The sequence below is a fragment of the Mus musculus genome, chromosome 8 (assembly GCF_000001635.26).
Source record: "Mus musculus strain C57BL/6J chromosome 8, GRCm38.p6 C57BL/6J".
NCBI lineage: Eukaryota > Metazoa > Chordata > Mammalia > Rodentia > Muridae > Mus > Mus musculus.
In genome coordinates, this window is record NC_000074.6 from 64,570,202 (window position 1) to 64,595,408 (window position 25,207).

The 25,207-nt window shown below is 42.9% G+C and overlaps 1 protein-coding gene across 1 annotated transcript in view; it reads right to left on the reverse strand.

The window, feature by feature from the left end:
* Positions 1-22,340: 22,340 nt before the first annotated feature.
* Positions 22,341-25,207, reverse strand: part of Cpe (carboxypeptidase E) — a 100,568-nt gene continuing 97,701 nt past the window's right edge. The window contains exons 8-9 of the mRNA NM_013494.4: positions 24,696-24,814; positions 22,341-23,020 (exon numbers count right to left, since the gene is read on the reverse strand). Coding sequence (NP_038522.2) covers positions 22,922-23,020; positions 24,696-24,814 — 218 coding nt within the window. The 3' untranslated portion in view covers positions 22,341-22,921. The remainder of the gene's footprint in view (positions 23,021-24,695; positions 24,815-25,207) is intronic.

Consider the following 25,207-nt stretch of genomic DNA (forward strand, 5'->3'; position numbering starts at 1 on the left):
CAGAAAATTGGACATAGTACTACAGGAGGATCCCGCAATACCTCTCTTGGGCATATATCCAGAAGATGTTCCAACTGGTAATAAGGACACATGCTCCACTATGTTCATAGCAGCCTTATTTATAATAGCCAGAAGCTGGAAAGAACCCAGATGCCCCTCAACAAAGAAATGGATACAAAAAATGTGGTACATTTACACAATGGAGTACTACTCAGCTATTAAAAAGAATGAATTTATGAAATTCCTAGGCAAATGGATGGGCCTGTTTACTTTTTAGCAAGAGACAGGAAGGGTAAGGATCGTCAGGATGGAAGGAGAGCTGGGGAAGAACTGAGGAGAGGAGGAGAAGCCACCATAAGAATGCATGCTATGAAAATAATCTATTTTGAATAATTAAAAAAACTGGCCTGGTTGGAACAGTCCTGTCGTGACAATATATACCACAGTAAATGATCACTACCATTTTGTGTTACAAAATACATAGTTGTTTTCGGGGAAGGGGGGTTGTTTATTTGTTTTGTTTTGTTTTGTTTTCCTTAGTGGTAACTTTTTTTTATTGTTTTTACAAAGTTGCAAATAAACAGCTGTATATGCCCATACGTCAAAGCTAACCATATCCAAAGATTATATTTGTTGTCTCTATATTCATTTCTTACTGTTTTTTAGTCATACTAAGTGCACTTCAAGCCCTGCTGCAAAGTAAACAAGATATCTGCATCAGCCCTCACTCCTCATACCAAGTCCAAGGTCGATGGCTTCCATACCCCCCTCAGCCCAGCTCCCTCACTGGAAGGACCTCCACTCAAGGTTCTGCTTGAGTCTAAGGATACAAAGAGCTCCATCTGAAGCCTTCACTGTGTCCAGCACTCATACACGGCGGAAAACACAGCAAAGGACCAGCCAGTCAAGCTGACACAAGTCTCCAAGGACAGAATTCTACTGAGGTCTGTTGCTTTAGGCATGAATGATTGGTTGATTCAATACACAGTAGAAAGTCAGCCTCCAGGGTGGCTGATGCATGATACAAAAGACCAGGCTGGCTAGTCTTTCTACTGTGACTAAATCCCACATCAACACTCTCAGTCATAGCCAGTCCCCTGCCTGAACAAAGACTGTCTTACCATGGAAAGCACAGATCAGGGCTTCTTGAATTTTCCCCTCTTATAGCTCCTTTATGCACAATTTTATTCAACCTTAACTTATAGGTATATATAAGAGGTACACAAATTAAACATCTACTGATAAAAATATCCATCATAAAGAAATTTATTTCAACAAAATTCTTTGGTATACATATAATTTTACTACTTATTAGAGGTGAAAGAAAAGTTGTACACTAATAAATGATGTACCTGTTCAGTTTTACAGAAAGAATTAAATCCTGGTTGAATATTGGAGTACCTTCAATGTTTTTCTGAGTTTATTATTATGTTAGTTTTATAACTATTAATTCTGAGAACACTGTTCCATATAGATACATCACTTCCTCATTGCAAATCAAATGATCTTTCTAAAACTAAGTCAGTGACTCAGCCATCCTTAAAATCAAATATTCTAACAAAATACAATCCAAAAATAAATGAATATGACTCTTGCATGCTGAGGAAAGATGGTAGGAAAATAGCAAAAATCTTTGTTTTCCATAATTTAACCAAAATTGTCTTTCTACTAGAGCAGAAAACCTTGTATGGACAGTAAAACCACTGCGGTTCATAATTTATAATAATTTCAGAGCTGCACGAAGGTGTCTGAGGCAGTGTTCACTGGGGCATGCGTGCTTGACACCATATACAGTTCTCAGTTTGCGTGCTGTGTGCCAGAAACAAGGCCAAAGCAAAGTCACAGACAGAAGGACAAGAAAGGGGGAGGGTACATTTGAAATCCCCCCAAACCTCCAAATCCCTATACAATCAAAATATTTCAGGGCTAACAAAATGGTTCATTCGGAAAAAGCACCTGTGGGAAAAGCCTGTCAACTAGAGTCCAATTGCCAAAAGCCATGATGGAAGGAGAGAGCTGACCTTTCAAAGTTGTCCTCATGTACACAGAGACACACATACATACATCTACACACACACCTTTCATATACATACACATATGTGCACACACGTATGTACAGAGACACACACATATATCTATATATACATACACACATATATGCACATACATACACACACATACATATAGACCACATACACAGATATACACATATTACACACATACCCTACAACTCACACATATGTCACATACACACATACATAGACATAGACACACATAAACACACATGCATGCACACAAATACACATAAGCACACACATGCACACACAAACATGCACAGACAGATATACAAACACACAAACATATCACACACACATACACTTATACACATGCGTGCCACACACACACTGTCTTAGTCAGGGTTTCTATTCCTGCACAAACATCATGACCAAGAAGCAAGTTGGGGAAGAAAGGGTTTATTCGGCTTACACTTCCATGCTGCTGTTCATCACCAAAGGAAGTCAGGACTGGAACTCAAACAGGTCAGGGAGCAGGAGCTGATGCAGAGGCCATGGCGGGATGTTCTTTACTGGCTTGCCTCCCCTGGCTTGCTCAGCCTGCTCTCTTATAGAACCCAAGACTACCAGCCCAGGGATGGTCCCACCCACAAGGGGCCCTTCCCCCTTGATCACTAATTGAGAAAATGCCTTAGAGTTGGATCTCATGGAGGCATTTCCTCAACTGAAGCTCCTTTCTCTGTGATAACCCCAGCTGTGTCAAGTTGACACAAAACTAGCCAGTACAATTGACCCCTTGTCAACTTGACACACAAACACATCACTAGTAAGCCTCAACCCTTACATTCTTATTCATCCCCAAGATCTAAATAACTTTAAAAGTCCCACAGTCTTTACATATTCTTAAAATTTCAATCTCTTTAAAATATCCATCTCTTTTAAAATCCAAAGTCTTTTTACAATTAAAAGTCTCTTAACTGTGGGCTCCACTAAAACAGTTTCTTCCTTCAAGAGGGAAAATATCAGGGCACAGTCACAATCAAAAGCAAAAGTCAATCTCCAACCGTCCAATGTCTGGGATCCAACTCACGATCTTCTGGGCTCCTCCAAGGGCTTGGGTCACTTCTCCAGCCAGGCCCTTTGTAGCACACACATCATCCTCTAGGCTCCAGATGCCTGTACTCCACTGCTGCTGCTGCTCTTGGTGGTCATCTCATGGTACTGGCATCTCTAAAACACTGCATGACCCCTTCAGTCCTGGGCCTTCAATTGCAACTGAGGCTGCACCTTCACCAATGGCCTTCCATGGCCTCTCACAGTGCCGAGCCTCAGCTGCTTTGCGTGACCCCTTCATGCCTTCAAAACCAGTACCACCTGGGTGACCCTTACATATTACCAAGTCCCACTGCAGCAGGAGTACAACCTTGGCCATCTCTGGAACACAGCCTCTTTGTGCTTTCAGAAAACACTTCCAGAAGATGTCACCTCAATGATGCTGGTCTCTTCTTAATCACCGCTAATTTCTTAGCTCCAGCTAACCAGCATCAATAGTCCCAGTAATGCAAAGGTTTTGCTTTAGTAGTTCTGGTATCTTGTTAATCACAACTGATTCTTCAGTCCCAGCTAACCAGAACCACAGAATAATCAAACTCCAAAATAGCAATGTCCCTGAAAAGAGTCTTTAATTTTCCCTCTGAAACTTCACAAGCCAGGCCTCCATCTTCTGCACTGTTCTCAACATTATCTTCCAAGCTCCTACACAACATCCGACAGAGCTCTTAACAACGAATGGATCTTCAAGCCCAAAGTTCCAAAGTCCTTCCACAGTCCTCCCCAAAACATGGTCAGGTTGTCACAGGAATACCCCACTCCTGGTACCAATTTGTCTTAGTCAGGGTTTCTATTCCTGCACAAACATCATGACCAAGAAGCAAGTTGGGGAAGAAAGGGTTTATTCGGCTTACACTTCCATGCTGCTGTTCATCACCAAAGGAAGTCAGGACTGGAACTCAAACAGGTCAGGGAGCAGGAGCTGATGCAGAGGCCATGGCGGGATGTTCTTTACTGGCTTGCCTCCCCTGGCTTGCTCAGCCTGCTCTCTTATAGAACCCAAGACTACCAGCCCAGGGATGGTCCCACCCACAAGGGGCCCTTCCCCCTTGATCACTAATTGAGAAAATGCCTTAGAGTTGGATCTCATGGAGGCATTTCCTCAACTGAAGCTCCTTTCTCTGTGATAACCCCAGCTGTGTCAAGTTGACACAAAACTAGCCAGTACACACACTAAATAATAATTGTTTTTTATTAATTATGTTTGCGCCACCAAAGCTTGGCAAGCTATAAAGCCTCCCCACCAGCACCACTGTGCGCTGCTCTCAGTTCCTGTGACACCTTCTGCCCTGATGCCCCACCAGCACCACTGTGCGCTGCTCTCAGTTCCTGTGACACCTTCTGCCCTGATGCCCCACCAGCACCACTGTGCACTGTTCTCAGCTCCTGGGATGGCTTCTACCACTTCTCCCAGCCTTGTTCCTTCCCTTTAAATGCGGGAGAGAAAGGAACAAAGGTGGCAAGAAGAAAGTGAGTATGTGTTACTGCAGGTCTGCCATCACAGGGTGGGTGTCCCTTGCACTCACGTGAAGTGCATGGGATCAGCAGGCGCCATCCTTTCCATTCCGAGCCCCAGAATCTCTGCTTTGAGAGAATGATTCCCACCACAGAGAGCTGATGTGGTTGCTTTCAGCCAACCCAGAAATCCAAACTATTTCCATTTTAACGAACGACGTATACATTCTGAGAGGTGTGATTCCAAGGTACATGGAGGTCAGTGCCCCGACCTGTGCACCACTGCAGAGGAGGGTGGCTGAGTTCTCAAGGAAAAGTCCTGCAAGGAAAGATATTCCCTGCGGCCAGAGCTGTTGCACTAAAAAGAAAGCCAAGGACTAAGTGGAAAGCAGCTGCAGGTCTTCCCGGGCGTGGCCCAGTGCCAACCTGTCAGAAAGCATGTTCGCTCATTTAAGACCGAGGAAACATGTGAATTTGAAGTGTGGTTTTGGTCTGCAACTTAAGTAGACAAACAGATATCGTTTCTAAACAGAGGATTCCTGTGGTTCAGATTTGTATCCGACAAGATGGGGCAGAGAACAGAGGGCAAGTGGCTGAGAGACTGGACGAAGCCACAGATGGGCCTAAGGAAGTCAATGAAGAGGCCATGGTGCTGGAGCGAGCAATGGCAGTGTCCGTGGCCTAAACCAGCTATAGGTTGCTAACTCACGGTGGCTGGCAGGTCAGAAGCCTCAGAAAGAAACACTATGTCTCACCTTCCCCTCACCTCCTACCTCTAACCTGTGTCCCCCATGGGCCTCACACACACACACACACACACACACACACACACACACACACACACCTCTGAGGTCAAGAGAGGCACACACACACAAACACACACACATACCTCTGAGGTCAAGAGAGGCAGCCCAGCAGGGCATGTACAATGGAGAGTAAACTTGAAAGTATAAAGCACAGGGATTTTTTTATGCTCAACGTAATGTGGGGATGTTCAAGTGTGTTGTCGCTGGCTTTGGCCTGGCCTTCTAATTACCCAGGCCTAACCTTCCTAGCACAGTGAATTGAGAGTCTTTATGCTGCGTGACTATAAACCCTGGCGACAAACTGGGTCATCGCTGAGATACTAAATGTTTGTAAATTTTCCATTTTCAAAAGTTGAATATAAAAAAAAAAGTTTAAGAATTTAAATTGCCTGAAAATGGAATCCCTTCTAGTTGACTTAGTTGTGTCCCATTTCCCTGGAGGTTTTTCCTCCTCTTTAAGGGACACCTTGACAGTACTGACTAGATCAGGTTTCAATAGCTAACTCCATAGACACATAATGCAGAGAGCCCAGGTTAACCACAGTGTGGGGTGGGTTATAAAACAAAACAAGCATAGCATGAAAAGAGAGAGAGAGAGGTGGGCTAAAAATAATCAGAATGTATTAGACACATACACAAATTGTCTAAGAACAAACCCAATTAATAAAATAATTATAAAATTAAATTAATTAGAAACGAGTTTAAAAGAAATTTGACTTACTCTATTTCAAAAATACTATCCCAAACTATTTCAGGGATACAAGTATCTACTCTATTTTAAAATTGCATCATCGCTTCTGTGGTGGGTTAAATGGGGTCTTCCCTGGGGCTCACTGCTCTTGCCTCATTTGAAAAGGGTGTCTTTGCAGATGCATGAAAATGTGGAGCCTAGATATGGAACGATTGTCCTGGGTTACCAAGGGGGCCCTAAATCCACCAACAATGATCCTTATATCCTTGTAGAGATAGAGAAAGAGAAGGTACAGAGATGGAGAGATGCCATGAAATAAGAACAGCATGGCATCCATCACTACTGCCTCCAGAAATTGTTGCAGTGCTTACTCCGTGAAAAAATGAACTGTGTCCCAAAGAAAGATATATCCAAGTGCCTGTCTCTTATACCTGAACTGTGACCTTATTTGGAAATAGGATTTTTGTAGATGTCATCAATTTAGAGTGACGTCATATCTAATTAGTGGGTCCTAATCCAATGACTGGCTTCCTTATAAAGAGGAAGATTTGGACAGACACAGTCAGAGAAACTTCCATGTGACTAAAAGGCAAAGGTTAGAACCATGTGTCTATAAGCCAAGAAAGACCAGGGGACCTCCAGAATCAGAAGTCACGAAGAAGTGAAGAGCGATCCTCAGTTTGAGTCTTTAAAGGGTTCACAGCTTAGCCAATACCTTAACTTCAGACTTCTAATCTCCAGAAATGTAGGAGGATAAGCTTGTGTTATTTTAACCTAAATCTGTGTCAAGTTTTTACAGGAGCCCTAGAAAATTAAGGCTGTGGTTACAATACATCTGTGTCGGCAACAACACGCAAATGTCACCACGTGTATTTCTTTTCTTTTCACTGAAACAACAACGCAACAAAGAAGATGCAGGGTCTGTTTCAGCACACAGTTGGAGAGACTAGAGTCTACTACACAGCAGGGAGCTAGGGAAATTGGTGGGAAACTGTGAACACTGGTCACATCATGCCCTCATGAGTCATCTCAGAAGAACCTTTCTGGAAACACCCTCACGGATACAACCAGAGTGTGCCTCCTAGATGATTCCAAACCCTGTCAAGATGACAATGAAAATGGGCAGTTACATCTTTCACCAAACTAAATATCACACACCCAAAAATCCCCCCAGGTGCTGTAATTTCTAAAAGGATAATTTACTTTTTAAAAATAAAAAGAGATGATATCACTAAGACCCATCATTGTTGGAACGGCTCAAATTTAAAAGTGTTTGCTGCTGCTCTTCCTGGAGGCCTGAGTTTGTTCCTAAGTCCCCCATGTCAGGTAGCTTAGAATCCCAAGGAATTCAGGCATAGATAGATAGATAGATAGGTAGATAGATAGATAGATAGATAGATAGATAGATAGATAGATAGATAGATAGAGAAACCTTACTCTCTTTGAATTGTCAAACAAAATTACCAAGTCAAGTAGGCTTCTAGTCACTCTTTAATATATATATAGTATATATATGGAATATACTTGGTCTCTTCGTTTGGCCAGAACAAGTTTGAATTTCTCACTATCCAGTTATGTGTCTGAGAAATACTTCTATTATTTTCTATAAAATAAGTGGTCTTTATAATTGTAATAACATACTTAAGTGTGTTTAGTTTATCCTAAGCCTTTTAAAAACAAGGAAATCTACTGTCCCTTAATTGTGACTTTGTCCAGGAAAAAGACACTAGTAGATTTTGTGTTCCTGCTCTCAAGAGTGTTCCAGAACCACCAGTTAAAGGAGGGTCTTTAATTTTGTTTTTTGTTTATGAAACTAAGTCTGAAACAGCATCTGGGTCATCAGATATTTTAGAAATCTAAGCTAAGCGATCAAGGCTGGATTCCAATCTAGGTGTGGCTCTCTAAAGCTGATCCCTTTCCTGGGCCAGCTGATGCCCTTCCCAGAGTCTTTAAAGAAAAAAAAAGTTTAGGGTGCAGAAGAGATGGCTCAGTCAATAAAGTGCTTGCCACGCAAACAGGAAACGGAAATTCAGTTCCACAGAACCCACTACTAAACGGCCTGGAAAAATCAACACTCCATCAAGAGCTGGCAAGGCCTTGTGAGGCTCCACCCTTGCTGAGAGCTGTCAGCACTTGGTGGCTGCTAAGGGAGGAGTCGATTTTCTTCTGGGCTGTGGCCACTGATAAGTTGACCGTGCTCTGGTGGATGACCCCGCACATGTGCACATTTGGGCAGCATTAATTGGTCAGAGGAGGGTATTTTAAAAAAATGAAAAATTTTAAAAGAGAAAATAAAGGTTGGGGTGGCGGTAATAGGTGAGTCTTCTGAACGTGGAACAGTATTGCACACAATCAAGACGCATCGTGTACATGTGTTAAACTTTCAAGAGATAAACTTTGAAACTCCTTGAAGGAGGAAGAGAGGGAAGATGGAGGAGGAGAAGAAGAAAAGGGGAAAGAGGAGGAAGAAGAGGAGGAGGCAGCCTGACATGATGTCACATGTCTGTAGTCCCAACATTGTAGAGGCAGACAGATCCCTGAGTGTTCACTGGAAAGCCAGGCTCACAGAATTGGTGAGATCCAGTGAAAAGTCTCAACAGGGAAGATGCACAGTGCCTGAGAAAGTCAGTCCAACTTAACCTTCAAGAATTCATGTGTGTGCATGCATACAGAGTAGCATGAACAGATAGGCACATGTTTTCTCACTAGGACCACCCACACACAATCATGTGCCCTTGAATGCATGCACATACACACACACGCACATGCACATGCACACGCACACATGCACATGCATGTTTGAGCCCTCCCCGTCCAGGTCCCACCAGTCTTCTGACCTTTTCTTTCATATCGTCACTGTTTTACATGCTCAGCCCTCACTCTAGGCTGTCAGAAAGTCAAAGCATCTACTGGATAAGTGGACTCTATTTGCTCAGAAAGGACATTCCAAAGAATCCAGCCAAACAAATCCCAGTCAAATGGTGATAGTGGGAGGGAATGTCTGTCTTCCTTCCCTCATGTTCTGAGATGTGTAGTCATCCTAATTTCTTTAGGCTTTTGAATATATCCCTCATGGGTTCTATAATACTTTCTTTCACATGTAGTATAATTCACTATTAAAAAAAATTTCCAAGGTCTATGACAAACTAGCTGCTGGCCTGATAGTATTTGCTAAATACTGTCCATAGACCATCAATGAAGACCTGTAAGAGGAAAGAAACAAAATTCTGACCTCAGCAACTGCAAGGAGCTAGAGCTACGTGCTACCAGCAAAGACCTGCTATCAACAGAGGTTAACATTGGCAGCCTGCAGTATTTAACCACCAGTTATGATAGGGGCAAGTGGGAAACCTAGCAAGGAGGCCAGGCAAATTCTGACATTGAAACTTTATATGCCTCAGTACAGGGGAACGCCAGTGCCAAGAAGTGGGAGTGGGTGGGTGGGGGAGTGGGTGGGGGAGTGGGTGGGGGAGCGTGTGGGGGACTTTTGGGATAGCATTGGAAATGTAAATGAAATAAATACCTAATAAAAAAAGAAAAAGAAAAATGATCAGAATTTTCCATAAATGGCAATATATTTTCACACTTAAAAGGTTATGTGGTCTGCATTCTACAAAGGACTCATTCCATGTAGAATCTTTGTGACCACATGTGTGTTTTGTCCTTGAGGGTACTGCTTTTGTCTTTTAGCAAAGCAATCAGCCAGGAGAATCACCTCTTTAAAAATAAGAAAACCTACCTCCAAGAAATTAAGCACAATCTTTCTCAAGAACCTTAGCTGTTGGCACATCTTAGTCAGTCTGGCAAGGGTACATTGGCATTTTCATGTCGTTTGAGAGAACCAAAGAGATAAGAATGAAAACTCAGTGCAGATTGACTTCATCAACCTAGATCAGATTTTGAAGAGTCTAATAACTTGGGTTCATTCCCAATGTATTAGGGGAAAAAATCGTAGTGTAATACAACCCCCGGTGGACAAAAACCATAACTACACTGAAACACAGCACGAGGTCCATGACATGTCTTCCAAGAAGATGGGTTCTAAAGATAAATTACCTATATTAGCTTCAGGGTCTGGTCTCTATCACACAGATAACATAGAGGTCATTTGTGCAATTAGCCACCTCTGGTCCTGGTTGTGGGAATTTGGAGGAGCCAATGGCTATAAGGGTCATTTAGATGACTAACCACATCCTGTCCTGGGTGTAGGAGCTTGATATGATCTAGTCTAACAGAAAACACAGATCACCAAGCTAGACTTAGGTGATGACTAAGGAAAGACTTTAATAAGTGCCCTAGACTTCAGTCATCCACGCAGCAGGTGAGCTTACAAAAGCCTGCAGAGTTCCTTGTGTTCAACCGCTGATCTGCTTGTCTGAACCTCAATGACTTTCTCAAGCCAACTGAAATTCAGACTTAATCCTCTTTGGGTTCTAGTTAATGAGGTAGTTAAGTAGTTAGCTAGTTAGTTAGTTAAATTCATTCATAAGTTGGTTGAAGTTTTGCAAGTTCTTCAATAGTGAGGGAAGCATCCTAACTCTGGGATTTCTGTTGCATTTCTAGGGGCTGGATTTCAATTAGGCGTGGCATAACTAGGAGTCAGGACAGGAACTCTGGAGGTCAGGGCCTGGGATTGTGGCTTTTGAAGGTTATGGACAGGTCAAGTGGTCTTTAGCAAACAAGCTGTGCTGAGAGAGGCTGAGGTGCAAGGAAACTCCTTTTTTGAAAAGTCCTCTCCAGAGGGGACATGGCAGAGGTGCAAGATAGATAGATGATAGATAGATAGATAGATAGATAGATAGATAGATAGATAGATAGATAGATAGATAGATAGATAGGAAGGAAAGAGAAGTCCAGAGAAGCAGAGGGAAAGGAAGCCAAGGAGAAAAGAAGACAGAGGGGAGAGGAGAAGGAGAGACAAGGAGAGGGAATGAAAGTTTCTAACAGAAAAAATACACCCAAGGACCAGGTGAGTAGAAACACAGAAACACAAATGAAACACGGTGGCACACGCCTTAATCCCAGCACTCAGGAGGCAGAGGCAGGTGGATCTTTGAAAGTTTGAGGTCAGCCTGGTCTACAAGGCAAGTCCAGGCCAACCAAGGATATAACACAGAGACACCTGACTTGAAAAACCATGAATGAAAGAAAGAAAGAGAGAGAGAGAGAGAGAGAGAGAGAGAGAGAGATGGAGGAAGGAAGGAAGGAAGGAAGGAAGGAAGGAAGGAAGGAAGGAAGGAAGGAAGGAAGGAAGGAAGGAAGGAAGGAAGGAAGGAAGACAGGAAGGAAGGGAGGAACGGAGGAAGAAAAAAGAGGAAAAGAAAAACAGAAACACAAAAACCATCACACATGTTACAAAAATTCACAAATATAACCTTGTGGTTTGGATGCAGGTTAACCAAAACCACATGGTTCCATGTGCTAGAAACTTGGTCCTGAACCCTTAAAAAGTGGGGAAGTGTTCAGTATAATTAGAATATCAGCGGTGTGCCTCACAGGAATAAGGACTCTATGGAAGCTCCGTTTGCTCTCATGATGTTCACCACACTCTCTATCCTCCTGTTTGCTTTGACACACACACACACACACACACACAAGCACTACTGCCCCAGTGCCATCTGCTACAAGGTTCTCACCAAATCTCAACAGATTTTGACATCTTGCCCTTTTGATTTTTACAATAAAGTGCCTAGCATCAGGAATTTTGTCAAAGCAATGGGAAATTTTTTAAATATTTTAAAAGTGACTCTTAGATAGGAAAATAATGACGTCTTGCATTCCCCTTTTTTCTCCCTGTTGTTATCCGTTTGTGTGCAATCTCAAGGAAGCTCAGATGTCAAGTATAGGCATGCTGTCTCTTCACCTTAAGTAGGCCACTGGAAGCTCACTCAGATATCAGCTCTGTCACCCCTGGTACAGAGTTGAGAGTTCAGATTCCTGTGCTGTTAGTACCAGAGCCAGATCATCCTGTCTGTATTAACGAAGAAAAACAAATATGAAGGCCAAGTTTGTGGAGCTGTGGATAGGGTGGTATAGAGCAGTGGGTGTCTCACTTATGAAGCCTAGCATTTAATCCCCAGCACTTCTTGAGAAGGAAGAGGCAGGCAGGAGGATGGGGGCAGTTGTTGGTGTGCGCACAATCCAACAGGACCTGGTTAAAAAGGACTGAAGAGAAAACTCCAGCAAGCAATCCCTCTCCTCACATGTGCCTGTTCACTTAGAGTACTGAGCTCCTGTAGCTGCTTCACAGAGAGCAGAATGGGGGAGTAAACCCAGAGGCTCTCCTTACCCTGAGAGACACACTCTGGCTTCAGAGGAGTTCTGTGTGTTTAATACATACAGCGATACATCTTAGGTTTTAAGCAAAGAATGCTGTACCACCTGCAGCTATAATAGAACCCCAAATCCCACAGCAGTAATTTAGGAAACCCAGAGAAGCCATCTCAACAGATATACAAAGGCCTGATAAGACCCAGTGTTTTCTCACTGTCTTGCTCTTGGAATTTCAGGCAAAAAGTTGAAGTGAAGTTTCCACGCAAAAGACAGCAGCGGGTGACTGATGAGATGGTCTGCCCTAGATAACCCATGGCAAGATGGGGGGACAGGAGTAGGCCTGACACAATGGGTCTGATTTTTTTTCCAGAAATTTTTAGAATAACTGTATGCTGATGTAAGAAGAATGAGGAACTGTTGTCAGAGGGTCCACTAGAAAATTCTAAGGAATGTATTGTTATTCAAACTCTGCAGCTACCCATAAAAGGGCCTGTCATTTTCCCTAACGTGTGTTGTTCTAGGGTAATGAACGAGTGACTTCTTAGGAATTCATCTTAGGAATTCATTAAATACAGTGCTAATTTGTCAGTTGGGTCCATGAATAATTCTAAGAGAGGGAGTCTGTCATGAGTTAACTTTGAAAAAATGCATAGAAAAAAAGCACAAGGGATAGACAACATCTCTCTCCACTTTACAACAACGATGACAGGCAAACACTAGGTGTCCATAAGTGAATGTGAGGGAAAACAGGCAGTGGCAGTGGCAGTGGCAGACAGTTGTAGGTGACAGGCTCTGGTTTTATTGGAAGTTTATGTTGGGATGCCTTTGTTTAGATGTGTGCTGGTCATCGCCTGCCAGACACTCCTCCAGGACTCACTCCCTCAGCAAACACCTGCAGGTAAACGTTCACATTCCTATAACCCAGAACATCTGGGCAAAGTTCCTTGTATTACACCATTTCATCCCCAGTGGATGCTTTGGTGGCCATTTTCCAACAAGTTTTAACAATTTGCTCTCTTCTCTCTGTCTCCCCCTCTCCTCTTCCTCCATCTTTCCCTTCCTCTCTCCTGCCCTCCCTGTTCATGTGTGTCTGTGTGTGTTGATCTGAAACAGGGATATTTCAGTACAAGCAAGAGAGAAAATTGCTTTGTTTTGTTTTAAGTACACTATCACTCAGACTGGCCTAAAACTCAGTACATACTTGAGGCCAACCTCCAATCCACAATGACTAGCCTGTCTCAGTTTGCCAAGTGCTAGGATTGCAGGTGTAAGCCACCAGGCCCAACTTCTCTCTTGTTTAGTTTTTTTCTGCCTTAATATTAAGCAGTGGACAGTTAAAGAGTAATAAATAGAAAACCCACATCTTGTTCTTCAGACTCATCCGAGGAGAGCCGTGAGTAGAACCCAGGTCTGTATTACTAATGGCCATTCTTGCATTTGGAATCCCTTTATGGTGTCCTCACTGCTGATCCTTCAAGGCTATTGGCAGATGCAAGTCACGTGTAGATCCCTCAACGCAAGTTGATCTGCAACAGGGATATTTAAGAGGAACCAAGGTCTCTTTATAGCCCAGTACTACACCACATCACTTTTCCAATAAGGAAACTTTTACCTCATGTGAAGCACGCCCAGCTGTGGGCCTTTGGCTTCCTTGGGTCAGGCCTCAGTGTCTAAGCACCAACTCATTTCATTTATTTTGTAAGTGATAGTGTATCAGAGGCTAATGAACTGGCTCAGTCAACAATGTGCTTGGCATACATCAGATCCTGAGCACTCTTGTTATAGGGAGGAAGGAGGAAGGGAAGGAGAGAGAGAGAGAGACAGAGACAGAGAGACACAGATGGAACGACAGAGAAGCTGAAAGTGGTGCATGTCTGCAACCCAAGCCCTAAGGGCACATATAGGCAAATTCCTAGCGATTGCTGTTCTACTAGCCTGTCTCAACAAGAGAATTTGGTGTGAGAAATGTAAGGTAGGGAATGACTGAGAAAGACACCAATGTCTGGTCTTTACTCATGCACACACAATCACATACACACATACTCTGCAATCACATAAGATAGATAACAACATATCTTTAAGTGATAATCACACATCCTGATAGAGGTGCTAGTAATAGCATTGACTGCATTTTGAGCACATTATATATGCAGTCAGTTTCCTAAATGCTTTGCATACACTAACCAGTGAATTTGACATGTGTTGCACAGGTCCCTTCCTGCAAGTCTTCCTTCTAGACTATACACTGAGCAGAAACTTCACTGTTCATGCCTGAAAGTGTGTCTGACTTTGTCCTCAAGTCTTCTTGGCATCAGTTTCCCACCTGATTTAAGACCCCTACACTTTAGTTAGTGCAGCCCACCTCTGTAGGGTTTTCCTGATTATAATGTGACTATAAGACAAGACATTAGCCAGGACCAGAATCCAAGTGGTTTCCCAGAAAATCCCCTGGGAAGCTGGGAGACAGTGGGAGGGTGTGGCGCTGGGTCTTCCTCTCTTGGGATGAAGTAAGTGCCTGGCCTGGCCTGTCCGGATAAATACTGAAACATGTCTGTCTGCAGAAAGTGTGACATTGTGCCAAACATCACCATTTCCATGGGGATATTGGTTGAGCTAATTAGATTCACAGAAATTCTCATGGCAAGAATACAAGACACTGCACTTACTGAAATGGTGTTTTTAAAATGTCTTCTTCAGAATAGGTAATAAGCCGGGTGGTGGTGGCACTCACCTTTAATCCCAGGACTTGGGAGGCAGAGGCAGATGGATTTCTAAGTTCCAGGCCAGCCTGGTCTACAGAGTGAGTTCCAGGACAGCCAGGGCTACACTGAGAGACCCTGTCTCAAAAAACCAAACCAAAAAAAAAAAAACTTTCCTGAAACCCAAAGTATAGCCATTGGCATCTGTGAAAAGGTCAACTGAAGAGGTTCATTGACTAGAAAAATAAAATCTCTGGGTCATGCCAACTAAGCAAGCCAGGGTGGGCTCAAGGTCAGCCTGGGTGGACTTTGAATCTTGTACTCCTATTTGCCAGCTCACTGAGGTGTAATATCTCACTTGAAACTCCAGATTGTTTTCTTCATTAGTTACATGAGAATAATAGAGGAGCTCTTACCATACAAGGTGGTCGGAAAATAGTGAATTTCACTGTTTGACATGGTATGTACCACAAGACACATGCTCAACAATGGTGAAGAATATAAAAATGGTCCAGATAGATGAAGGTGGTGAAAGGATGCTTCCAGTGATAAAGATGAAGATGACAGTGATGATGATGATGAGGAGGAGGAGGAGGAGGAGGGAAATAGAGGTAAAAGAGATGGAGATGACAGTGATGGTGACAACGATGGTGAGGATGGTAGAAACAGAAATGACAGTGAAGGTGACAGCAATAGTGAAGATGATAGAGATGGAGATGTCAGTGATGGGGACAGTGGTGATAGTGATGGTGACAGTGAGGATGGTAGAGATGGAAGTGACAGTGATGATGACAGTGGTGATGTGGATGACAAAGATGGAGATGATAGTGGTGTCTGTGGTGATAAGTGATGGGGACAGTGGTGATAAGGATGATAGAAATGGAAATGACAGCGATGATGATGGAAACAGAGATGACAGTGATGGGCACAGCAACGGTGAGGATGATGGAGTTGGAGGTGACAGTGATGGTGGTGAGGGTGATGCAGACAGTGAGGATGTTGATGGTGATGATGGTGATGGTAATACCTCATACCAGGGCAAGATGATTTTCAAACCCCAGGAAGAGAACCCAGACCCTAGCCATTGCTGAATGAATCTTCAAAAGCAGGGGATGAAATGAAGAAAATACAAAAAGAGTCAAAGGATCTTTGAGTCTAAAAGAAGAAAAACTCACAGATCCTGCCAACATTTTAAAGTCTCATAGCTCCTGACATCAGGAGCACTTTCGACAAATTTCACTGTTGACTCTTATCTGAGTCATTATTGCAGATTATATCCAACATCAGCTTGTATCACTCTGATACCTTTTCCTTACATAAGCCAGATATTTGCCCTATCTTATAAGCACAGATTCCTGGGAGATTTTGCAGTGATATAAATTAGTCATAGAAAATTACACATATGCACTGCCCAGACAAACAAGTCATGATTGAGTCAATTCATGCATACATTAATCATCTAGATTAGGAAGGGTGGGAGGAAAGAGGGAGAGGCAGAGAGGGGAGCATGGAATTGAAGTATTTATAGTGACCCAGACTACCATTTATTTAAAATATCAAAACCAGGATGTTGTGTATTTTCAAGGTAAGACAAGAAAATCAGGGAACATTCTATCTATACATTTTTGAGGTAGAAATTCCAAATGTCATCCAATTGTAGCCACGGAAGACAATCCTCATGAGAAGCTTGAAAAGAGAATCTTTGCAACATGCTGGATTAAATGATGTTTTTTTTCTTTTTAAGCTTCCCACAAGATATCATGGGAAGATTTCAGAGGCTGTCTGTATAAATAAAATATGAATACCAAAGTTCAGTGTTTCATCTCCGCAAAATACTGTTTCTCTTTGTTTATGTCAAGAACTGGGAATCAGTCTGTGTAGCTATTCCCTGCACAGTGATGTCTGGTTTTCATTGTCCTTGAAAAAAGTTCAGTCTGTGTTATTGAACTAAAATCAACTTCCCAGGCCCCTCCCTTTCTGATTTTTGTTATCTAGAGCAACACAACTTGGCTGTTCCTAACCCACACGCCTTTAACACTTGGACTATATCTCCAGTGTTAACCTTTCATTTAAAAACATGTCAAATATCTTAGTTCAAGTTTTTAGTTAGCAACAGTATAGAAAAACTTCCCCCAAAATGTCTTAGCATCTAGTATTATATTTTGTTTTGTGAGTTTCATTTTCTGTGTTCATTTGTGTTTGTTTGTTTGTTTGTTTGTTTGTTTGTTTGTTTTTGAGACAGTTTTTCTCTAAACCCTATCTAGGTTTCCCTGGCTATCCTGGAACTAGCTATGAAGACCAGGCTGACCTCAAAGTTCTGAAGGTCTACCTGCCTCTGCCTCCCACGTGCTAGGATTAATGGTGTATACCACAAGATCCAGCGCATCCAGGACTACAAAAAGAGAAGCATACACTTGAAAGAAAGATAATGTTCACAGTTCAGTTCTGATAAAAACTGATACAGAAACTACTAAAATTCTTTGTTCCTGAGAAGTTCAGGTGTTTAACACTTAAGACCCATCTCTCCCATTCATCCCTATGTTCAGAACCAGCTGGAAAGTAGGCTAAGTGGAGATCCACTTTCTTACTGATAAATTGTTTAAGGAAATTAATTAGTGCTCTATGCACTAATGACTCTATTAATTCTCTGTTCTCATCTGCCTCCTTCACAAGATCAGCACAAGTACCCAGAGCTTCTACGGGCCTCCCAAGGGAAAGCTTGCATCAAACTCTAGGGAGAAGACAGAGATGTGGGGGGAGGTGCTTCAGGCCTTTAATTAATTTGTTCTACTTGATTAGCATCCCTTGTGTTGCTGAGCAATTAGATAAGGACCTTTTCTCTCAGAAGAAACAAGTGAGTACTGGAGATTGGGATGTAGCTACTTCAAGACAATGCCAGGAAGGAATTTCCTTCCAACAACACACAATCCAACTCTCTTTAGGTGAAACTGAAATACTTTAAGACCCTGACCCTGAAGCTAAGCATCTGTAATTCCAGCACTCAGGAGGTGGTGACAGGAAGATTGTTTTGAGGTCAAGGCCAGTCTAGAAGTTATAAACAAACCCTATGTCCAATATATCCAAGTTATATCCTTGGATACCCAAGATGGTTGAAAGGGCAAGACCACCCAGGATCACCTCCCAGGCTCAGTGTATGGGTGATTACTCCATCTAGTCTCTATGGGTATGCAAGGTGGAACCTCCTCCAATGGAGGTCCTAAGTGGATGAGGCAAAGAGTACAAGAGAGCAAATTTAGGACCATGAAGCAGGAGGAGGAGGAGGAGGTAAACTTTTCCTACAGTGCAAAATCAGTTCGAAACCCAGGAACGTTTTCAGCCCTCAAAACAGTGGGCTATAAAAATGTCTGTCTAAACATGGAACATCTATATCACAAGGCACAGGAAACATCGCAGAAAAAGACTGTAAGACCCAGAGATCAGGAAGGATGGGGCAAAACTGCCTTGTAGACATGCCAGGACATATGTATCCATGAACTTACAACATCTATGGCTGCACCAAGACCTAGCCAAGATCAAGCAGTGGGCCTTGGATGAGAGAAGTGGGGTGTAGAGTCCTCACCTACCCCCTTTCCTCCTCCGAAGAGGATATTAACCCCTAATGACTGCTGAGGGTGTGGCTCCTGATAGCTTAGCAATCTCTAGTGGGTGGCCACATACCTGTGTGCAGATGGGCTTCACTAACTAGACTCGGTGAGTCATAACAAAAGACAGATAGGTAGGCAGACAGGCACAAAGAAAGAGAGAGAGACGAGGACATGAAGTTGGGAGAAGGTAGGAAGAGCTAGGAAGAATTGAATGGTGTGAAGGAGAAGTTAATATAACAATACATTATGTACTTAACATGACATATTAAAGAATAGGTACATATGTATGTGCAAGACTTCAGAATTGCACAGACTAATAAGTGCAGTATGCCGTTTATTCTTCACCACTTTAGACGGGAATATTGCTGGTGTTGTTTGGGTGTGTTGGATGTGAGGAGCATAGACAGACATATGATTAGTTCTTTTTTTTAATTTTTTATTAGGTATTTAGCTCATCTACATTTCCAATGCTATACCAAAAGTCCCCCATACCCACCCACCCCCACTCCCCTACCCACCTGTAGCTGTCTCTTGTGAGACTATGCCGGGGCCTAGCAAACACAGAAGTGGATGCTCACAGTCAGCTAATGGATGGATCACAGGGCTCGCAATGGAGGAGCTAGAGAAAGTACCCAAGGAGCTAAAGGGATCTGCAACCCTATAGGTGGAACAACAATATGATTAGTTCTTAAGTCTACTGGCCAGAGATAGAGACGTGTGAATCTGATATAGAAACCCAGAAGGATATTCCAAGCTCAAGGCCACAGCTCAAGATGACTAAGTTCTTATACCTTTTGTGTCAATCCCATACTTAGAAATAGAGGGGTGCAGTTTCATTGACAGCTAAGAGGGAAGACTGCCAGTGATGGTGGAGTTTATCAAACATTGTGGCTAACGTGAGGCTACAAGGCTAGTCCTGGTCACTGGAGATCTGGTGAAAAATGACTGAAACTAAGGAACACTTCTGCTGAGAGAGCAGAGCCACAAGGTGAAAGGATTGAACACAGCTGGCTCACTAGATGCAAGACGTAGCTCCTGGTGAATTACATAGACTTAAGACCGAAGCAGAACAAATTACTGCAAGCTTTGTGATTCTTCTTCTTTTAAGATAGGGTCTCATGTAGGTTAAACTGACCTGAAATTTGCTTTGTAGCCAAAAATGACCTGAACTTTGGATCCTCCTGCCTCAACCTCCCAAGTGCTAGGATAACAGGCTTACATAGCCATGTCCAGTTTGTGTAGAGCTGGGAAATAAACACAGAGCTTCATGTGCGCCAGGCAAGCACTGAACCAACAGAGCTACATCATCACCTACAAATAATATAAGTTTGTAGCAACAATATTGAAGGTTGTTTCTTTTCGAGAACTATCTAGCATTTCCTGTTAGGTGGATATCATGAAGAGCAAAACCTTGAATTTCCTTGGAGTTCAGCTTGGGTCTACTTTTCTCCCAACTCTAGAGGCTCCTCCTAGGGGGTTATATGTATTTGAATAGATTTTTAACTTTTTTATTTTTTTATTTTAAACTCCAGATTTTATTCCCACCCCCCGTCCACCTCTGACTGTTCCACATCCCATACCCCCTACCCACCCCTCCTGTCTCCACAAGGATGTCCCCACCCCACCCCACCCCACCCCACACACACACCCCATACCACCAGACCTCTAAACTCCCTGGGGCTTCAAGTCACTTGAGGGTCTTCTCTAACTGAATGCAGACCCGGCAGCCCTATGCTGTATATGTGTTGGGGGCCTCATAGCAGCTGGTGTGTGCTACCTGGTTGGTGGTCCAGTGTCTGAGAGATCTCAGGGCTCCAGGTTAATTGAGACTGCTGGTCCTCCTACAGAGCTGCCCTCCTCCTCAGCTTCTTCCAACTTTCCTCTAATTCAACCACAGGGGTCAGCAGCTTCTGTCCATTGGTTGGGTACAAATATCTGTATCTGACTCTTTCAGCTGGTTGTTGGGTCTCTCAGAGGGCAGTCATGTTAGGTCCCTTTTTGGGAGCTCTCCATAACCTCAGTAATAGTGTCAGGCCTTGGGGCCTCCCTTTGATCTGGATCCCACTTTGGGCCTGTCACCGGACCTTCTTTTCTTCAGGCTTCTTTCCATTTCAACCCCTGCAGTTCTTTCAGACAGGAACAATTATGAGTCAGAGTTTTGACTGTGGGATGGCAACCCCATCCCTCACTTGATGCCCTGTCTTTCTGCTGGAGGTGGGCTCTACATGTTCCTTTTCCCCAACATAGGGCATTTCATCTAAGGTTCCTCCTTTTGAGTCCTGAGAGTCTCTCACCTCCAAGGTCTCTGGTACTTTCTGGAGGATCTCCCCAACCTCCTACCTCCCGAGGTTGCCTGTTTCCATCCTTTTTGCTGGCCCTCGGGGCTTCAGTCCTTTCCCCCCCACACACACAATACCAGATCATGTTCCCCTCCCCCCAACCCTCTTTCCCCCCTAAGTCGCCCCTCCCTCCCCATTTGTGATTGCTTCTTCTCCCTCCCAAGTGTGACTGAGGCCCTCACTTGGACCCTTCAGCTGGTTGACCTTTTTGAGTTCTGTGGACTGTATTTTGAGTATTCTGTACATTTTTGGGTGCTAACATCCACTTATTAATGAGTACATACCAAGCATGTCCTTTTGGGTCTGAGTTACCTCACTCAGGATGATATTTTCTAGTTCCATCCATTTGCCTGCAAAACTCAGATGTCCTCGTTCTTAATAGCTGAATAGTATTCCATTGTGTAAATGTACCGCATTTTCTGTATCCATTCTTCTGTTGTGGAACATCTGAGTTGTTCCCAGCTTCTGACTATCACAAACAAGGCTGCTATGAACATAGTGGAACATGTGCCCCTGTGGCATGGTGGAGCATCTTTTGGATATATTTCCAAGAGTAGTATTGCTGGATCTTTAGGTAGATCTATTTCCAATTTTCTGAGGAACCTCCAGATTGATTTCCAGAGTGGTTGTACCAGTTTGCAGTCCCACCAGCAATGGAGGAGTGTTCCTCTTTCTCCACATCCACACCAACATGTGCTGTCACCTGACATTTTGATCTTAGCCATTCTGATTGGTGTAAGGTGGAATCTCAGGGTTGTTTTGATTTGCATTTCTCTGATCCCTTATGGCTTTGAACACTTCTTTAAGTGTTTCTCAGCCATTCAAGATTCCTCTGTTGTGAATTCTAAGTTTAGTTCTATATCCCATTTTTTGATTGGGTTGTTTGGTTTTTTAGTGGTTAGCTTCTTGAGTTCTTTATATATTTTGGATATTAGCCCTCTACTGAATGTGAGGTTAGTGAGGATTTTTTCCCAATCTGTAGGTTGCCAATTTGTCTTATTGGCTATGTCCTTTGCCTTACAGAAGCTTTCCAGTTTCATGAGGTCCCATTTATCAATTCTTGATCTTAAAGTGTGCATCACTGGAGTTCTGTTTAGAAAATTTCCCCCTGTGCCAATGAGTTGAGAGAAGCAGATTCCAATCACAGCACCTACAACTACCTGCAAGTCTAATCTCAGGGAATCTGAAGGCCTTCTCACCTTTATAAGCCACTTAGGAACACAAACTCACACACAGACACACACACACAGACACACAGACACACACACACAGACACACAGACACACACACACACATGAAACTACAGCATTAGATCAAAAACATCATAGAGAAATGCACACCATGGGATTTTTTTTTTTTTTTTGCCTTTATTCATCAGAATGCAATTCTGGGCCAATCTACAATCAAGACAAAACCCCAAACTCTGAAGTGGCATTAACAGGCTGACTAATACAATTCCATTCTTCAAAGTACACGCAAGAACTAGGTTTTCATTCTGTTCAGAGCCCCTCTGAAAAGCACGTACATTTTCTTCCCATCCAAAGTGCATTACCAGGATCATGCTTATACAGTGAATCAGCACAAGAGACTAAGGACAACTTATATGGAACTATGTGATTCTCGCAGTACAGGGTTCACAGATCCAAGCTATATCGGTTGACTTCTTCATGGCATCTGTCATGTGACATTGTCACCCATTACGTTAAAAGAGCTTCGATAGATTTTAAAGTGAATGTTGATGTAAGAATGAAGTAGATCCAGACATTATATTTCTGTCCGGGTGTATTTACGTGATTACTAACTATTACTTAAATGATCAAAAATAAATCAATGTTAAATATCAACTGCACACAACCTAAAAGAAAAGAGCCACATTGCATCTTACTACAGTCTATAGATAGATTAAAGCAATTAGTTAGAAGCCTTTCTTAAAAATTCAAAGTTTCTGACATCATTTTCCACCACTCCATCAATTCTTCCTTCTCCTCCTCCTTCCTTTCAGAGAAAGACTCAAGCTCAAAGTCCACCTGAGGAGGAAAACCAGAACAGATTGCTGTCAGGTCGCTTATATAGTTAGAAAGGGGGTTTGTAGCTTGTACAGTAGAATAGACTCAATCTAGCCACCTGAATTAAAGGAGTATTTTTAAAATCGGTGATAAATGCAATATAGTTTTGTAGGTACAACATTCAGAAGAGAGTTCACCTTAAACTGAATAGCTTCAAAACAGCTCCTGTTTTATAAAAGCCATGACTGTCTCCCCCCACACCCCCTCATGGACAGTCCTTCATCTCATGAGCTCTGCCTCTCAGCCATGAGATTTGTCCTGGTTGGGAGTTTGGACTAATAGAATACAGCTCAATGTATTGGTGACTCATCCACAAAGTGCTGTTTTTCACATCATGAATTTGTTAAAGAGACCCTCAAATATGCATATGGAATCTTCTGTCCTAATGAGCTACAGGGAGTTGGGGAAGGGGAGTCTCCTTCTAGTCAATAGAGAATCTACACCTACCTACATAAAAGGCTGTTCCAGCCACCACCCTCAGCCAGTCCTCCTCAGTCTCCCATATTCGCTGGAACTAAATGTTCCTTTATATGCTTGCTTTAACACCTGCTTATTTGGGCATAACGTTACATTCATTACATTCTCAGACTATCTGAAATGTTAAGGGAGGAAGGAGTTGAGCCTGTCCTAGCCTGTGCCTGGAGCCACCTTGTTTCCAGGGATCCCTGACCAAATCTGCTTCCTGCCTTTCACTGTGCACTGCCTCATGTACATACACACACAGTTAAACTTAATGAACCAGTTTTTGAAACTCAAGATCTTTTGTTTGCAAAACCAAAATGTTTGGAAATGGGAGGACTGCTCAGTGTTGAGAGCTGTTGCTCAGCAAGTCTGGGGCATAGTCACGTGTGCATCACAAGCACACACACACAAACACACACACTAGCTATTTATACTTTGAATTTCTGGTATATCAACAAAATTACAGTGAAGTTTCCTTAAGCAAGTCTTTTCGTTGGACATTCTTCAGGCTACCTTAATGGTCTGAGGTTGGTGGCTGGAGTCTTCCATTGCTCTCCACCTTATCCTCTGGGGCAGGGTCCAGGTTAACTATACACTAGTCTAGCTGGCAGCTCGCCAAGGATCCCCCATCTCTGCCTTCTAGCACTGGATTCCAGGTGGGCTGCCATGGGTGTGGATCTCAGCCAGCTGCCATGTCTGAGGGACATGTTCCTGGGTGTGGAGATAAAATCCTGGTTGCCCTGCACACTTGTGGAACAGGGCTTCTCTGTTGAGTCATGGCCCAGCATTCATTGTGCATTCCTAACAAATGTTTAGTTAAGTGCCTAAGATTATCTTCGGGCTTTTTAATTTTTTCTAGTATATATTGAGTAAGGCACCGAGCTGGGTGCTACAGAGGAGAAGATAACTGGAAAAGAATCCCATTTATATTGAAATCAAAGCTAGAAATAAAAATTATCATCTTAAGTCTAATTTTGTATTATTGTGCATCTCTTCAAAAGCATTGACCATGATCAAGTCACCGAACTTTGTTAGATCTCAGTTTTCTCATCTGTTAAGTGGGGATAGTCATGGTGCCTACCTTGTAAGGCTATAGTGAAGGTTAACTATAAATTTCTCTGATACGTTTGACAATGGCAAGTTATTATTCTCGGCTCTTTTTATGAACACTTACCCCAACAGCAGGGCTAAAAGGAACTGCCACTTTCTTTGTGATTGCCAGGTAGCCAGGAGCGGAGGCTGTAAGTTTATAGTTTCCAGGAGCAAGCAATCGCCAGTAATCCCCATCCTTAGCTGTAGGAAACAGAACATCAAAGCTAGCGCATGTGGGAAAGGGCCATTACGCCATCTGAGGACCAGCACATCATTAGCTCGGTTGACTTTCAGTGAGTCCTTACTCCGATGAAATTCTAGGAGAAAGAGTGCAAACCTCTCTCTCCACGGGCCTCGTGTCTTAGAGTCAAGTCACAGACAGCCATGCTAATATTTAATAAGCCCTACAATATCTGAGTCTCTTGGTCCCATAAAAATCCCCAAGTGGTGAGGATCACCTGAGCACTACATTTTCCTTCTTTCCAGGTAAAGAACTCAGGTCTCAAGAATCTTCTAGATCAATGTTTCACAAAGCATAGCCCCAAGATAGCCTCATGAGAATCCCCTGGGTCTTTGCCAATAATCTCAGCTTCT